We start from the raw sequence: 17,698 nt of genomic DNA, 5'->3' as shown, positions 1-17,698 counted from the left end.
TTATACCCTGGCACATATAGGTGCTCAATAAATATTTGCAGAAAAGCTTCCCTCAGTACATACAGACTTTTCTCTTTGAATGTAGTAAGCAGGCTTTGGGCTCAAAAGTTTGAAAAGCATGGAGGATCCAGCTAGAATTGTGTCATATGTATGGCCAGTGATAATGGTTTGTCCATTTCAACAGCAATGGATTTAGCTTGCTTGTCCAGTGTATGATAACATTTAAGTATAAAGCAAGCTTATCTTAGGTCAGCATGTATGCAGACGGTGGTGCAAGTGGTACACTGCAGGAAATGTTAAATGGCTGAGGTTGGAGGACTGCATTCCTGGGCACCCCTGCTCCCAGCCTCTCATCTCCCCAACCCCCACCTACACAAGGTCTTCAATCCCCACACCTTGGTTTTTTCAGTCAATAACCTGTTTTATTGACGCCCATTCCCAGACTGGGAGGGCCAAGGGGATATACAAGAGGAGAATCAGATTCAGTACAAGCCTGAAGGTCAGTCTGGGGGTGGGGAGCACAGACACACAAAAACAGACACACAGATCTGGCATCTGCTGGCAGGGCACACAGTCTCACGTGGGGACACTGCGCACAGGTAGTCAGGGATGGAAGGCTTCCTAGAGAAGACCTCACAGGGGAAGCAAGGGATGAGGCAGCCATCAGCGCCTTCACCTTTTATACATTTGTGGGCAGGGAACTGAGACCAGAGGACCCAAGGTGAGTGCAAAGGGCTGGAGGGCTAGGAGGCGACAGGGGCTTCCCCTCACCTCGCCACACCCTGGTGGGTAACCCAGCCCCACCCCATTCTTGGTCTGTGCTTTGCCTTCTGCCACACGGGCCCTTTCCTGGGATCCACCTCCATAGTTTTCAAGGCTTCCCTGAGACGATCCACGTGGACCAGGTGCTCAGCCCAGTGCCTGGCACCTCCTCAGCATCCCATCCATGCACATTTTGTCTAAGTGCTGTCTACAGCCTAGCTAGGTCTTGGGCCCAGCTCTGGGTGCTATCAGCAGTCCTCACGCTGCAGGTTAAGGGCTCCCAGCATCCTTTGAGCTCAAGAGCCCTGGGCACCTTCTAGCTGTTGCAAAGGCAGAGCTGAGTCCCAGCCCACCTTAGTGAAGTGAAGTCGCTTAGTCATGTCCAACTCTTTGTGACCCCATGGACTGTAGCCTACCAGGTTCCTCCGTCCATGGGATTTTTCAGGCAAGAATACTGGAGTGGGTTGCCCACCTTAAGGACAGGCAAAGTCTGGGCTGCCTCTCACTGGCCAACAGGCTGTGGGCATCCACTCTCCTCTAGTGGCATGTGGGTGTCTGCTTCTCAGAGGCACAGCTTTGAAAAGGAGACCCTACAGCTGTCAGGCCAACACCAGCCAGCATGCAAGCATGAGCAGGACCCAGCCACAGCCTGCAGCCCTTGAAGACCCCGCCCATTTCACTAGCACATTTCTGTGGCAGGGGAGGTGAATGGACTGGGAATCCTGGGCTCTGGGGTCAGCCTGTCCTGGGAATGCTTCCTCACACCCTTGGGGCAGCAGGGAGAGGGCCTGCAGCAGACCCTTCAAGCTCTGGCCAGAAGCAGGTGCAAAAACAAACGTTTCTACTTTGGGTATGGGCTGAGGCTCAGCCCTCAGACCGCCTTGCTAGGCCATGAATCCCAACTGCAGAAAGTCCTGGTGTTGAAAAATCACTTCTGAAGGTGGGCAGGGGTTTGTAAGTGCAACCCATGGATGGGGCTGGGACAGGGAGAGGGGACTCCTGGAGTCCATCTTCCCCATGGCCATGCAGCCCTGAGCAGGGGGCAGGCGGAGGCAGGCAGGAGGCCCTGGCAGTTGTTCTTCAACAGGAGGGCAGCAGTGGGTAGGTGGGGTGGGCAGCTTTTTAGCCTCCCTTGGTCATTCTGGCCTCAGACTTCACGGGGCTAGAAGAGGTATTTGCGGCAGGATTCAGTCCCACACTTGCATTCAATGCGGACCCGCTTCTTGGGAGAGCCGGGGAGCCCAGCCAGGCCAAAGTTGGAGTCCATGCGTGTGCTCTCCATGTCCACCGGGTCCACTGTGGAGTCACAGCCGGAGGGGGGTACTTGTTAGACAGAAGGCCAAGATGGAGGGGTCCCACTGCCCTTTTTACCACAGGACCCAGGAGTCTGAGGGGCGGGGAGCAGGTCTGAGATCTGAGTCAGGTAGTGGGGCATAGGGTTGGTGGTTTCGGGCAGGGGCCAGGGCTTCCACTAGAGGGGTGTTCAGGTGTTAGGAAGATGGCCAGGAGTGAGGGTTCTCGGAGGAGGCAGGGAACTGTCGGGGTGACCGAGAGGGTTGTGTCAGACAGGGGTCAGGAATGGAGGGTCACTTGGGCATCCAGAGGGGCATCTGAACTCTCCTGCCAAAGATTCCCCTTGAGTGTCTCAGAGGTGGCTAGTTTGTCAAGAAAGGGACTGGCTGGAGGCCACAAGGGTGTCCAGAGGCTTGGAATGAGGAGGTCAAAGGGGGTTAGGAGAGTGAAGGTTGGGGGACTGGGGAAATTCAGACAAGATTGCAATCAGGAGGAGTGTCTCAACTCTTGAGCCAAACATCCTCCCCCAGGAGCCTCAGGAGAAGCTGGTATGAGGGTCTCGGGCTTGGGGTCCAGTGGTTAGGAATGAAGGGATCTGCAAAGGGTAGGCATGAATCCAGGAGTCCAGATAGGAGACTGGGAGTGAGGAAGAGCATCTTAAAGCTCCTTGGGGAGGGGTCCTCATGTCCCATGTCATTGTGTGTCCCTGCCCCCAGTCCCCTGCCACCCCCACCTTGCATGTTGTAATCAAAGGTGAGCTCCTCGCCTGCCCGGATGGTTCTGGTGGCAAAGAAAGCAATGCGGGGCAGCCGCTCATCAAGGTTGTCTATGAAGACGTTGTACACCTGGAGGTTGGGGTCACACTGGGCAAAAAACAAAAAACGGCAGGAGGGTGAGGAGGGGCCCCAGCCTGCTCCTCCCAACCCCCTGCCCACCTGCGGGTACCCACACTGTGGTTGACAAAGTGAGAGATGTTGCCGTAATAGGCGGCGTCCACAGTGTACACATCCTCCACGTAGTCCAGGTCGAAGAGGTAGGTGGCACCCTGGCGGTCATAGATCTGGCCCCGCCGCTCTGCCTCCTCTGAGGTAATGATCTGGGGAGAAGGCCACAGGGGAGAGGAGATTGGCCCAGAAGGTTCAGGAAAGCCAGCAGAGCTCCTGACCCCCATCCTGGCCCCCTGAAGAACAAGGGAGCAAGGAGGCACCCCTGTGGCTGGCTCAGTAGCGACACACAAGGGCTGGCAGCCCTTCTCAGGCCTCTGGATGGTATGGTGAGTCTCTCAATGGTAGGTGGAGGCCGGTCACAAGGTCCAGAAGTGAGAGAGAAACCTCCTTAGTGAGAGACCCACATCAAAGGTGAGGAAGAAAAAGACCCAGGGCTGAATAGAGAAGGGTGGGGAGAGTGGGAGTGAGAGGCTGATCCAGGGCAAGAGAGCCTGAGGCACTGAAGGACCAGCACAAGAGAATCAAGCCAGTGCAGGTCGGTGTGTGCACTGTGTTCTCAGTCGTGTCCAACTCTTTGCAACCCCAAGAACTATAGCCCGCCAGACTCCTCTCTCCATGGGATTCTCCAAGCAAGAATACTGGAGTGGGTTGCCATTCCCTTCTCCAGGGGGTCTTCCTGACCCAGGGATCAAACCCACGTCCCTTATGATTCCTGCACTGGCAGGTGAATTCTTTACCACTGTTCCACCTGGGAAGCCTATGCAGGGCAGTGCAGACAGCAAAAAGCACATAGTGAGCACGAGAGGCCTGGGGAAAGGGAGAATGAATGAGAAAGAGACTCAGATACCAGAGGCAGAGTTAGACACACAGAATCTTAATGCAAAGGTCCCAGGTCCAGAGAAAAGGCCAAGACCCCAGAGTCTGATAGCACAAAAAAGAGGTGGAGGCCAAAAACTCAGACAGAGAAGGAAGAGGAAAGTAAGGAGACCAGAGCACAGATGAGACCACCTCACTCAGGCCTAACACTGTGCACTGCCAACAGCTGGTATTTAAGACAGCAGGAGGCGTATCCTCCTCCCCAGCTGGGTCCCCGCCTGTCCTAGTAACCGGACCACTATCCTAGCCCAGCCTGTCCTTGCCTCCCAAGTGCTGGCGATGGACTCCTCACCCCAACCCCCGCCACACACCACCCCTCCTCTCTATCCCTCATGTCACCTCTTCCTGGTCAACCACAGCCTTCTGGTAATCCCCGACCATGCTGCCTCTGGGTGAGGTCCCACCAGTAGCCAAGACTTCCCCTTCCTCAGCCTGGGTGCCCCTAGACCAGGGCCGGCCTCATTCTCCACTCCTGGGTTCTTGCTGCCTATCAGCCACAAGTGCCAGCGCAGTACGCTGCTGACACACAGTAGACACCTGTCATGTGTATTCTGCTCTCTAGCTCAGAGCCCTGACCTCCATCCAGCGGTGGCCCTAAAGGCAGCTCAGGTACTCTCTTCTTGCCATATCCCATCTTCTTCCCTCTCCCTCTGTCAGAGACCACTGCCCAACACTACCCTCCTGCCACACTGGACATAAGCCTGAGACCCACCCCAGCCTCCTTTCTTGCTCATTCTCATGCCAGCCTGTGACCAGCCTCTGTTTTCTCTTGCCTCCTCCATCACCACCTCCAGCCTCTGCTCCATGCTGAAGGCTGATTAACAGCCGATGCAGGCTTATCCCCTGGGTCACGCTGCTTACTGCCCCTTACTCCAGCTCCATTCCTTGAGGAACCTGGCTTCCCCATCGCAATTTCTGTTTGTTCGCTCATTCATTCAGTGGATTTCCATGGGGCCTACCCTGTGCCTGGCCCCAGTACTCAGGGGTCACAGCTGAGTGGGGGAGACACAGGACCAGGCTGGTACTGGCCCTTGGGGGTCACTGCTGGGAGAACACAGGGACCAGGCCCGGTCTGACCTTCATGGATCACAGTCGTTAGTGCTTAGAGCTTGAGGGGCAGTGGAAGAGAGATACCATCTAAAGGGAACTGCAGATCACAAAAGGGCTTTGACCAGATTGAAGAGTGGGGACTCTCTCCTGTGGGACAAAACAGGAGTCACAGAAGTATTCTGAGTAGGAGTACATCAAGGTCAGCTTCCCTCCACCTCCCAGAGAACAGGCTCTTCCTTCTGATGTCAGCTCCCACAGATGTCACTTATCTGTGCAGCCTTCCTGAAGCTCCCGCTCCCCACCCACTGCTGCCTCTAGAAGCCTGGGATCAAAGGGCAGCCTCTCCTGGGCTCATGAGCAGACCAGGTGGTGCCTGGGCTGGTTTTTCCCTTTGGGTCCCTCCCCAGTTTCTATTTTCCTGTCCGTTCTTCCCCTACCTGCTCCCTCAGGCTCCCCATGAGTGAGTCACACTGTAGACCCTGCAGGGCACAAAGGGTTCCTTCTGGCTTCTTTTCAGCCCCACTCTGTAAGGGTTGGTCCACCCCAAAAAAAACCTGGGAGCAAAACAGTCCATGTCCCTGCTCCCTACCAGGGTGACTAGGGAATACAGATGGGCTAGAAGCTGGCAGCTGGGAAAGGATTTTGATGGGAATGGGAACCAGAAGACTCAGAAGCCAGTTGCTGCTCTGCCCCCTCCTGGATATGGGATCCTGAATGTTCTCTCCCTGTGCCTGTTTTCTCAGCCAAATGAAACAAACAAACAAACCCAAACCACAACACTCCACCAGGTCTGGCAGGACACCAGTTTTAGACATTTGGGCCCACTTTACTAGCATGGTGACTCTGAGCACGTTACCTCTCTGTGCCTCAGTTTTCTCATCTGTAGAATGGAGATGACAATAATCCCAACTTGACAGGGGCTGTTGTAAGAATCCAACAAGTTCAGATATGTGAAAGGGGTTTCTGTTTGTTTTCGTGTTAGGAGTGGCTGAGTACTGTAGCTTGTCAAAATCTAACAGGCTCCCATCTTTTGTGTGCCCTTTCCCAAGAAAAAAAAAACTTCTGCTAATTAAATGATGATATGCCATCATTTAATTAAACTAATTAAAGTGAGGTTCACTTTCATTTCAGAGTTGAAAAAAACATGAAGAAAGTGCATGTTTCAGAATGGATAACCTAGGCTATGTTCTCTGGTGGGTTAGGGTGGTGATGTTCTGATGAACGTGGAAGCACAATGGTGTAGGGACTGACAGAGCAGAGGTGGAGAGTGAACTGGGTTCCAGAGTGGAGGGGGTCAGGGGTATGCCCCCGATTATGTAACACCCAGTAGGCCAGCACCACATAATCTAGTAAGATTTCTGCAAAATGATGAATATGCACACCAAGTGGGGTAAACAGACTGCAAATAGGCATATATCTGGTCTGGCTACAGAAATTTTTGGTTTCTGGGCATTTTGGATGTTCTGAATTTTGGACTATAATGGCTAACGTTGTCTGAAGACTTACTGTGTACTGAACACCAAATGCTTCACACATCATAACTCACTTTAGTTCTTGGAACAAGTCTATGAGGTGGGTGCTATTATCATTCCTGTTACACAGATTAGGAGACTAAGACACAAACAGGTTAAGTGACTGCTGATGAGTGGTGGAGCTGGGATTCAGCCTCAGGCACCCAGACTCCATCCTCCTGAGCCCTCTGCCATGCTGCCTTGTCAGAGTGGGATGCAGGGGGGTGGTTTTGGACCTGGCAGTGTTTGGGGGCCTGTGCTGCCATCAGGAGGCCCCATAGGTCTAAGGATGTCAGAGGTGGGCCTGGAAGTCACTGAATGTGGCAGGAGGGAAGCCAAGAAATACCTTGAAGAGAATGTGGGAAGAGTGAGGATAGGGAATGAGAGGGTCCCCAGTAACTGCCATGTTTATAGCATGGAGGAGTAAGGACGGTAAGGAAGAATGGTGTGAAAGGAGTCGGGCTCGTGGGACCTTGGGGTTGCCAATGAGCTGAAGACTCTTCCTCCTCCTCACCTGTCAGCATCTTCCTGTGCTGCTGACAACTCCTCCAGAGACAGCCAGTGCGGTGAAGCTAGGTACACCCCTGCTCTGGACTTCCTCAGGACCGCTGACTCCTGTGGGTGTGAATGCCACCTCCCCTGCATGGCTACGACCCCTCTGGGCTGTGACATCTCTTCCACACTGTTGCTCTCCCTCTAAGACCTAAATATCTCCATTGGAGTGTCAGGGCTCTGAGGGTGTGGACACTCCCTCCAGGCTGTCAGGGCCTCTTTGGTACACCTGAGCTTCTTGACTGTCACTATGCCGCTGGGGTAAGGACACTTCACTTTCCTGTCAGGGCAGCGTGAGCGTGGACACTTCTTAACTCGGACTGCCAGGGTCCTCTGGAGAGCTTGCCCTCTTCCTTGGGTCGTGCTGGGACATAGACACCTCTTCCTACAGACTATCAGGAACGCTCTGAGCTGTGGCCGCCTCCTCCTTCCTCTAGACTGTCAAGTCCTCCGACACATGGACATTTACTCCACCCGACCCCCAGGATTGTCTGGGGTGTGGCTATCTCTTCGTTCAGACTGTCAGGGTCCTCTGAAGTGTGGACTGCTCAGTCTCTAGACAGTTTCTGTTCCCCCCACCCCCTGGGGCTATGACCCTCTCTATAGTTCTCCAGGGCTTTCCAGGTGGTGCTAGTGGTTTAAAAAAAAAAAAAAAAAACCCACCTGCCAATGCAGGAGATGTTAAGAGACATGGCTTTGATCCCTGGGTCAGGAAGATTCCCTGGAGGAGGGCATGGAAACCCACTCAAGTATTCTTGCCTGGAGAATCCCGTGGACAGAGGAGCCTGGCAGGCTACAGTCCGTAGGGTCGCAAAGAGTCAGACATAACTGAAGCAATTAAGCACGCACACATAAATTCCTCAGAACAGGAGCCTCTCCTCTTCATCACTGTTATCACTATAGCCAATGCTGTCACCTCCCAGCTGTATCACACCCCAAGAGACCCACAGAAATACAGAGGTGTTTGGGGCTGTCCCTGTGACAAGGTACACTCTTGGATTTAAATGGTCACGGTCCAGGGATGTTAAATGTTCCCCAACGCATGAGACAGTCCTATGTAACAACTGTCTCACCCCAAATGCCCACCGTGACCCACTTCGGAACTTGCTGTTGCAGACACCTGCTAGTTATTCACCCAACCCCCTTTTGTGTTCCACTTGGGCATATGGCTGAATCATGCTTTGCAGCTGCCTTTGAACTGAAGTAAGGCCCATGACTTGGTTCCAGCCAATAGGTGTGGGCAGACATGATATGCACCATATCCTGGCCCGGCCCATTAGATACCTCCCCTTCTGCCCCGCTCAGCCCACCCACCAGGCAACACTGAGGATCAGAGGCAGCTCAAAGCCACGGTAAAGGCACAAGAGGGAAAGAACCTAGGCAGCCATGCCATTTGGGTGGAAGGATACCACCCAAATGCCCATGTAGACAGTTACAGGAGCAAATGGATTTAGAACATGTGAAGCCCCTAAGATGTTGTCTGGCATGCAGACAGCCTGCCTAACACAGCATCAGCTTTGCCCCAGTGTCCTGCAGTGGCTAGAGGAGGAGGTAGCCAACCCCGCCCCTGCTTCCCGCCCAAGGCAGACTGTGTTCTTTTTGTGCAGATTAGTAAAAAAAAAAAGTGCTCCTGGGCAGACACTGCCTGGTGATAAGCTGGACCCTCATGAAATGAGAAGAGGAAGTGCCTTTTCAGATGATGCAATCCTGTGCAGACCACGTGGCCTGTTAAAAGGAATGCTGCCTGGATTTCAGTTCCCACTTACCTCTTTGCTAGGTACCCTTATGAAGTAAACCCGGTTTGAAGGTATTTCAACATGCCTTTAACTACCAGCGTGGAATATGTGCCCCTGCCAGGATGTCCCTCTCACACTCAGGTTACCCCCTCAACACCTTTCCCCCAGGGAAAGCAGGGGAGCTTCGGGCATACAGCGGGGAGAGGCAGGCGCTCAGGGTGGGAACACACAGTGGGGAGAGCCATACACACCCACCAAGCCCTGTCTCCCTACCTCGCCCACGTACTCCATGACGAAACTGTTCTTGCGGATCTTCTCCAGCGTGCGGACACCCCAGCCGCGTCCATCATCCGTGCGGAAGATGCAGAGGTCGTAGCGGATGCCCTTCTGTACCACGCGGTTGGGGCAGTCATAGCCACAGCGGCAGCGGGAGTTGCACTCATAGATGGGCAGCCCAGCTCGCAGGCGCACCTGGCCCTGGTCATTGTAGGCAAACTTGTGCAGTGACGCCCCAGGGCAGCAGCCTCCGGCCGGTGCCCACAGACAGTCCTGGCACTCGCAGCCCACAGCCACCTGGTTGAGGGTGATGCCCTCACCAACACGGTACTCGTTGATGTACACGAAGGCCCGTGGGGGGCCATCCAGGTCCACTTCGTTCTCCACGGTGATGCGTCCCAGGTGGCTGCGCTTGGCATTGAGCTCCTGCTCCCAGCGCCGGAGTGCCCGCCTCTGCTTGGCCTTCTGCACCAGGTAGTTGGCCAGGCTTGGGTCCAGGTGCCGGGGTGGCTTTGACCGGTGGTGCCGCCGGAGCAGCTCCCTTTCCAAGTCCTTGTGGAACTGCTTGAGAATGCGCACACACTTGAGATTCTGCCGTGGTTCCCAAGTGCTCTCGGAGTCTGGGTACCCACGCCATTTTACCAGGTAATACTCCTGTTCCTGGGGGGGGGTGGGGAAGGGGTGGGGGCACTGTAAGTGACAGACAAGACCCTTGGGCCAGCTCTTGTGGCACTTCCATCCCAATGGCTGTGGGCAACACCCAAACCGCTCCTTTCCTAGAATGACTCTTTGCAGTGATTAAAAAACATGGGCTTTCAGAGTGAGGCTCACTAGGTTCAAATCCCTCTCTCCCCCTTACTATCTGTCTAAATCCAACTTTTAATTTTATCTCCCAAACCTATTCCCTCCTGCTAGCTGTTCAGCCTCACCTCTCAGAGTCATCTTTGACTCCTTTTTCTCACACTCCCCACATCCACCCTCAGGAAATCCTTCAAGCTACATCCAGAACCCTACACTTCAAATCTCTGTCACCACCCTCATTGCTCGCCTGGAGTGCAGCAGCAGCCTCCTCACTTGTCCCTCTGCTTCCACCCTCACCCCTAGGTCTGTTCTCCACACAGCAGCCAGAAGGATCTTTCCTTGCCGAGAGGCACTATAGGATAGAGTTTAACTACACAGATTCTACAACTAAACACGTTGGGTACACATCCTGAATCTGCCGCTCCCTAGTAGTGCAAATTTAGGCAGTTATTTAACTTCACTGGGCCTCAGTTTCCTCATCCTGTAAATAAGAAAAAAAGAGCAGATGTTTTTCTAGCATTCATTATGTAGAAGGTACTGTTCTAAGCAATTTATTTGTATTATTAGCTAATTTAACCCTTACAACTCTATATAAGGTAGATACTGCTAATTATCCCCATTTTATAGATGAGGAAAATGAAGTACAGAGAATTGGGTTAAGTTTTCCAGGGTTACACAGCCTGGATGTGAACTGAAGCATTCTGGCTCCAGGCTGTTCTCCAGTTAAAACAGTTGCCATTTTACAATGTTGCTGGTGGGATTAAATTAGTTTCTAAAAGAAAGTGCCTGGCACACAAAGTGCTCAAAACCATTCAGTTCAGTTCAGTTCAGTCGCTCAGTCGTGTTGGACTCTTTGCGACCCCATGGACTGCAGCATGCCAGGGTTCCCTGTCCATCATCATCAAAACCATTAGCTATCATTATCTCCACTCCTGGGCTCAGCATCCCAATTTTTGCAATTGGTTTGTATTCAGAGGGAGGTGGGAGGAGAGATTTATTTAGGGATTCATTCTGGCTCCTGCCCCTCTCAGAAAGCCACTTCGTTTTCCCACCTGTAAAATGGAGATGATAAGAGGGCCTACTAATCCTACATTTTTAAGATCAGAGGAGAAAACTGCTTTTGGAAACAGATGTGGGTAATGGGGGAGGAGGGGGGCAGGAAGCCAGCTTCCTTGAGTCACCTCTGCCCTGGCCACAGTCACCCCAGACTCACGCGGATCTTTTTGTAATCGCACAGGTACTCGACTTCAAAGTCATAGAGGTTCCTCTTGGAGATGCCAAGGGCAGGGCAGGAGAGCTTGGCCAGGCGGCACAGGTCCTGTAGCTGATTCCAAGAAGATTTGCAACACACACTGCAGCCTAGAACAAAGAGGGCCAGAAAGAACTATTGCTGGGCATCCTGATGAGGCCAGGGGTCAAAGAGGACCCCAAATCATCCCTGGGACTTCCAAAGGACTACCTCAGAGTCAGTGAAATTTAATCCACAGGCCTTCCCAATGCTAAGACCCTTCTACAACAAAGATGTGCCACTCCCATCTACCCCAGTGCCCACTGTCCAAGGCTTACCCTGGAGCAGCAGACTTCCAAGTGGTTTCTGATGCACGGATGGTCGTAAAGGAATCTATTCCCCACCCGGACTCCGGAGCTTTAAGCTCCATCTATACCATTCTTTAAACTGCCTGCAAACCTCCTAGGAGTTCAGGACCTAATTGTCCTTCTCCCCACTTTGCAAAAGAAAGAGCACAATCACCATCTCAGTAGGGTGCACTGTCCCAAGGTGGGTGGGTAGGGATGGGATTAAAGCCTCCAGGGCACCAGACAAAGGCATTAACTGGAAAGACTGGTCCATAATCTCATCTGTAACTCCTGGTGCCAGATGTTTTAGAATCCAAATTCCTTTTGGGGTATTTTACAAGTGAAGTTCTAGGTATATCCCCTACATTCCCTAATACAGCCCTAGTGTGGTCAAGGGCATCAACCCATAATCAAACACATTAACAGTTCTGCAGAAAAAGTGTGAATTTTCACACTGAATAAGAGAAAGATGCAAGATAGTGGCAGTGATAGCCTAATTTTGCCACTGAATGACACCAAATTTAAGGTTTCAGGGCTTTTTGGATTTTGGAATTAAGAATAAGAGACTGTGAAGTGATACTAGATTACAGGAAGCTTCCCCAAATGATTCATGTGGGTGCCTTAAATCCATAAGATATATTTTTTCAGGCTGCATTTTGATTTTCTATCTCATTCATATTTCTCTGAGGGGTAAAGCTCGCCCAAAGGAGTGTGCTCTGAATTCAAGGACAGAACAAATAGGTTGGGGGGGGGGGTACCAAAATTTTTCAGGACAGATTTTTTAATTTAAAAGGCTTCTTTTGGTTCAAGGCATATTCTTAATTGCTGTGCTTTAGAAGCCATTTTATCAAATCATTTCACAAAACCCTTGTTCCAAATGTAATCAGTCAGTCCTCATCCTGTTTCATCTTTTAAAAATGTTTAATATTTTCTACCTTCCATTACAAAAACCGAAACTCATGGTTAAATACTCTAGATGTCAACCTACAAATGTACAAGAGCTCTGCAAAATTATTACGTGTGCATTTCCACCCCTCCTCTTAAGACAGGCCTAGTGGAGACTCGGCCTGTGCCCACGCCTTCCTTTCCCTATGATGCCTCTTCCCTTGCAAAGTTGCATTTGAAGCCCCAACTAATGTGATCCCAACTCACATATGTTGCTGTCTCTGCACTGACCACAGGTGGACTCTCCTACCCTCAGAGCTCCCCCTCACACCTGTGGAACCCATCCTCCCCGCAGCTTCCCTCATCCAGAGGGGCCCACCTTCCCCAACACACTGAGTCACCCGTCTTTGCCTGCGCGTGAGGGAGCCCAGCTCTCCCATTAGGGAAGTCCTCTTCCCCTCTTCCTGGGAGAGTTCTCTCTGCCTCAAATCCTTCCCCCGTCACGCTGCGAGCAGATACCCTCCCCCTGAAGAATCCCCTGTCCCCCAACTCTGAAAAGGAGGTCCGTCCCCTTCCCTCCCCTCCCCTTCCGGCGTCTCGCGTGGACACCAAGAGGGTAACGGTCACCGGCGGCCAATTTTCCCGCGCGCGGGCGCGGCCTCCCCCCAACAAGCCCCCGCGCGTGCGCGCACCGTCAGGCCGCAATCTGCGGCGCGCGCCCCCCTCTCGCGTCCCCACTTAGCCCCGCGCCCGCCGTGTTCCAAGGCACGCGCCCCCTCCCCTCAGCCCCGCCCAGCCCCGCGCGCCAGGCCCGCGCGCCTCGAGCCCCAGCCTTTTGGCGCCGACCTTCCGGCTCCCGGCCCGGTGGCCTCGGACGCCGGGGGCCCCGAGTCCGCGACGCCACCCCTCCAGCCCACCCAGCCTGCCAGCGGGCCCGCGTCGCTGCCGCCACTGCTTCACCTTTTAAATTTTCCGCCATCTTTCCCCACGGCTAACGACATTCGGGCCTAACCGGCCTCGCGAGAAGAGAGCTCGCGCGGGCGTGGCCGAGAACGCGCAGCCTATTGGCCGCGCCGCGCAGCGAGCAGCGCCTGCGCGGACCAACCGGCGAGCCGTGACGGGACCCCTCCCAGCCACTCGGCTCGGTCCCGAAGGCGGGTGCTCGCCAGTGCTTTGCGGGAGTGCGTCTGAGGGGCGGCAGCGGCAGCAAGGGCGGCTGAGGTTGCCGGAGGCCGTGCCCGTACGCCGGTCGCCCTGCCCGTACGCCGGTCTGTCTGTCACGCTGTCAGCCAATCACGTTGTCAGCTAGCCTCAAGAGGGGATTCTCCGTCCTGTCAGACCCCCAATTACCGCCGTCAGTCAGTCCGTCACCATATTTTAACCCCAAGCAGTCCGTGACTCCCCAGGTGGACTGCCGCCGCATACAGCTGCTCAGGCAGTCGCCCGACTGAAATCCATTACCACTACCACTGTCTCATCCGACCCCCGCCCGCCATTCATGCTGTCAGTCTGTCAGTAGCAGCATCCATTCTTGATTTCGGGCCAGCTGCCAGGCCCCCGAGGCAGACAAATGGCGTTGACAACAGCTATGCTGCTGTCAGCCAGCCTGCCATTCCCTTCATCACACCATCAGTCTGTCCAGTAGCCAGGCTCTCCATCTACCCTGGCCCTGGGAGCAGCTCCGAATCCCCTGGGGGAAATCATCTGACCACCGCCCAGGAAGCCAGCTTGGGCCCTCTGGCTGGCTGTGATTATGTCAGGACAGGCTGTCATTGTCAACATCGAATGTAGCCCTGTCGTGTGGGCTACACTCTCCACTGTCAGCTGGTCACTCCATAATTCTCTCAGGTTCCTCCTCATTCATGCCATGATCAGGCAGTTTATTACACCAGAGAACGTACTCACAGCAGCTAAAGCCTTCAGGCCACCTGTCAGTGGCCAGCAATCTGTCATTTCTCAGGCAAGGCATACCCTTCATTGGTAGGTCAGTCAGCATTCTCTGACCCCCAGGGCCCTTTAGGGTGGATGTGATTCTGTCTGTGGACAGCCGTGGTTTCAGGCACCTACACTGATTTTTCAGTGGGCCAGCTGGCCTGTGACTCAGTTTGCCTCTCCTATCAGTCAACCAGGTAGCCATTCTCAACATCTGACTGAGCACACGGTCTGTCAAGCGTGCTGTGATTTGTTCACAGTAGACAGTCAGTCACTAGATATAGTTGCCTATCAGGCAGCCACGGATCTGTCCATCAGTCAACCTGAAATTCCCTCAGGGTAGACCTCCTTTAGGAGCTTCCCAGGTGGCTCAGTAGTAAAGAATTTGCCTGCCAAGGCAGGAGATACAGGTTTGATCCCTGGGTTGGGGAGATCCTCTGGAGTAGGAAATGACAACCAACTCTAGTATTCTTGCCTGAAAAATTCCATGGACAGAGGAGTCTGGTGGGCTGCAGTTCATGGGGTCACAAAGAGTAGGACACGACTGAGCAACTGAGCAGATCTCCTTTACACATCCCCAGACAGTGTAACATCCAAACGCGCTCTCTGGCCAGGTGTGATTCCTAGCAATAGTCAGCCCTTCACAACATCTGGCTACCCAGGCAGGCAGCAACAGCACAGGTCATCAGTCAGTCAACCTGTAAGTCCTTCAGGAGGCTGCCTCTCTTTTGCACCATCAGGTCATCAGCCCCAGCCCGTCCCAAGCAGGCTGTAATTCAGTTAGATTTTAAGTAGCTCACAGTGTCAATAAACCACACTGTCAGTTCCTCAAATTGCCCCTCTCCCTGTCGCTCCATGCTTTATGTAGTCAACCAAATAGTTATTCTGTGCCTGCCAGTCTAACTGTGAGCCAGCTGGAGAAATGACTGGTCAGGATGAAGTTCCATTAGCCCCTGCTTGCCATGGGTGGAACAGTTAACAGTGGAAGTCTCACCGTGAATTCTTCTCTCCGTTATTACTTCTAGAACAGTCAAATGCTGGTCCTCACATGACCTCAGTCTCCCCAGGCAGGCAGGACCTTCCCACTCCTAGGAGCCAGGAGGCCTGTCCAACCCACAAAAGTAGTTTAAGGCATGAGCTCTTTCTTTTTCTTTTCTTTTTTTTTTGGCATGACCTCTTTCTGCCTGAATCTGGGGAAGATGTAGTGGTTTACAGGTGTTGGGGACCATCCCTCAGTCTTCCCCAAATAGGATAGTATAGTGGGTAAAGGCTTGGATTTTAGAGCCCAAATACCTGGGCACAATCCAAGCTCAACCCTTCACTAAAGTGTGGGACCTTAGGCAGTTTCTTCATCTGTAAAACCTTGGTTGAGTGACCTTGGGGTAGGTATCTCTTGCTCATCTGGAAAATGAATCTTTCTGGGCTAGCACCTTTTTAGGAGACCTCAAAGTAAGAAACGACCCTATTATTACTGTGTCCTACACCCAGCCGTTCATCTGTTCACTCAGCATTAATTTAGTGCATACTCTACTGTAGACTACATCTCCCAGTGCAGGGCCAATACAAGATTTTATCCTTTCCAAACTGCACAAGTTTGACTGGCTTTTAATATAAACCTCACAATGGAGTGTACCACACATACAGAAAAACAAGGAGACCATGGGTGGTGACCCCGTGTAATGAGTTTCACAAATGAACATACATGTGGAATTGGAATCCAGGTTAAGAAACAACATTGTCAGCCAGGGCCCTAGAAGCACTTAATTGTTTAACATATCCAAAATCAGACTGTCTTAAAAGCACTGATGGGTCATAAGTTAACTGGAAGTACTTTCTTTTGGTCTTTTTAAGTGATATAGAATAATGGTGCGTTTTATAATCAGTGATGACTCAGGATCAGCGATACCCAATAATAACAATAGTAACAACAGCAGAAACAGCATCTCATGTTTATAAATGCCTACAAGGAGCCAGGAACTTTGCACATACTATCTACTTTCATTCTTGTCACAACCCCGTGAAGTAAGCATTTGTATCTTCATTTTAAAGACTGAAGAAACTGAGGCCCAGGGAGCTCAAGCAACTTCCCCATAGTCAACTCTTTTACCCCAGATTTGTGCTTGCTCTAGCCAGTGCTCCTGGGGATTCAGAGGTTGTGTGATGTAAGGTCTTTTCCAGGACAAACCTGCCCAAAGGGTTATAGAATTCTGGGTTTGGCGGGGGTAGAAGTGATATGACAGGCCCTTCCTAGACTCAGTGCTTGCCATGGGAACCCGAGCAGGGTGGGGCGGGAAGTGGAGTAAAGGATGAAGAATAATGAAAGAATTAAAGGGAACCCAGGACTCCCTCCTTCTCCAGCTTCCATGGCTGCGGGGAAATTCTTAAGGGGCAAAGCCAGCTCCTACTCCTTACACCTCCACCCTCTTCTAACCCCTTAAGCTGCCCTTGGATGGTTCAGAAATTCTTGCACTGATCTTGCAGATGGAAGAAGTCTGCCCCCTTTGAATTCCCCCTCACCTTTATTTTCCTCCCTGCTCTCTTCCTCCTCTGAAGGTAGGAAACCTGAGATCTTGTATCCACCAGGTTTCAGAAATGGGAAGGGGTAGGCCCCTCTATTCTAGGCTTTGATGTACAAGAGTTTCTAATTACCCCCTTGAAAACAGGTTTGAACACCAGGGACAGTTTTGAGTTGTGCCTTTTTCCCCCTCTGGAGAGCAAGTTCTAGAGGAGGAGGGTGACCCAGTAGGATCCCAGTTGGAAATAGGTTACATATCTATACAACCCGCATTGTATAGATGAGGAAACTGAGGCTCAGAGGTGAGGCATCTTGCCTGGGATCTAGAGCAGATCTATGTGATTATTAAATCTTTGCCTCTTTCATTGCCATTGGCCAGGACTTAGATTGCACTGGGAACTGGGCAGACTCAAATTTTAGCATTGAGAGGGGGATCCTGCCCAGCAGGATCCTAGTGTGTGTGTTGTGTGCACGGAGAGTGGGAAGTCTGATCATTGAGTGCTCTCTTGATCTAATACTGTGTTGATTGCACTTTTTTTTTAATAAGTGTACAAATAACTCTCTCACTCATTCACCACATTCAGCCTCACACCAAGCTTTTGCCCACCTCAGGGCCTTTGCACTGGCTGTTCCCTCTGCCTGGAAGGCCCTTCCCTCTAAATATTCACCTGGTTGATTCCTTTCTCTTTAGGTCCAGCATAACTGTCACCTCCTCCAAGTAGCTTTCCCTGAACTCTCCATCTTATCATCACTTCCCCTCAGCACAACATAGCTCTTACCAAGATCTGTAACTCTGTTTTTATTTAATTCCTTGTTTCTTGTCTATCTCCTGCCCTAGAATGTTGACCTCACAAGACCAAGAATTTTTGTTGTTTGTTTCCCATTGCTTTATCCCTAGCCCCCAAAGTAGTGCCTGGTAATAAATATCTGTGGAAAGAAGGAAGGGCAGAAGGAAACAAAGAAATACAGACTAAATGACTAAGGGAA

At 52.2% G+C, this 17,698-nt stretch overlaps 1 protein-coding gene across 1 annotated transcript; it reads right to left on the bottom strand.

Annotated features, from left to right (window-relative positions):
• Positions 1-403: 403 nt before the first annotated feature.
• SUV39H1 (SUV39H1 histone lysine methyltransferase) lies at positions 404-13,445 on the bottom strand. Its single transcript, XM_070365810.1, has 6 exons — positions 13,225-13,445; positions 11,018-11,163; positions 9,001-9,663; positions 3,005-3,151; positions 2,789-2,918; positions 404-2,058 (listed from the first exon to the last, which is right to left on the bottom strand). The coding sequence occupies exons 1-6, from the start codon at positions 13,241-13,243 to the stop codon at positions 1,925-1,927; spliced, it is 1,239 nt and encodes a 412-aa protein (XP_070221911.1). The 5' UTR covers positions 13,244-13,445; the 3' UTR covers positions 404-1,924.
• Between the last annotated feature and the right edge of the window lie 4,253 nt (positions 13,446-17,698).

This window comes from Bos mutus, chromosome X (assembly GCF_027580195.1).
Source record: "Bos mutus isolate GX-2022 chromosome X, NWIPB_WYAK_1.1, whole genome shotgun sequence".
Taxonomy (NCBI): Eukaryota; Metazoa; Chordata; class Mammalia; order Artiodactyla; family Bovidae; genus Bos; species Bos mutus.
The sequence above is the reverse complement of the archived record's forward strand: the minus strand, read 5'-3'. Positions and strand labels throughout refer to the sequence as shown.

Bases quoted from the DNA above. Each gene is read 5' to 3' on its own strand.
- SUV39H1 (XM_070365810.1), bottom strand. The intron at 9,664-11,017 runs GTGAGTCTGGGG...ACCCCCCCCCAG, and splicing joins GCGATTACAAAAAGATCCGC to GAACAGGAGTATTACCTGGT. The intron at 2,059-2,788 runs GTGGGGGTGGCA...GTGACTCCACAG, and splicing joins CTTTGATTACAACATGCAAG to TGGACCCGGTGGACATGGAG.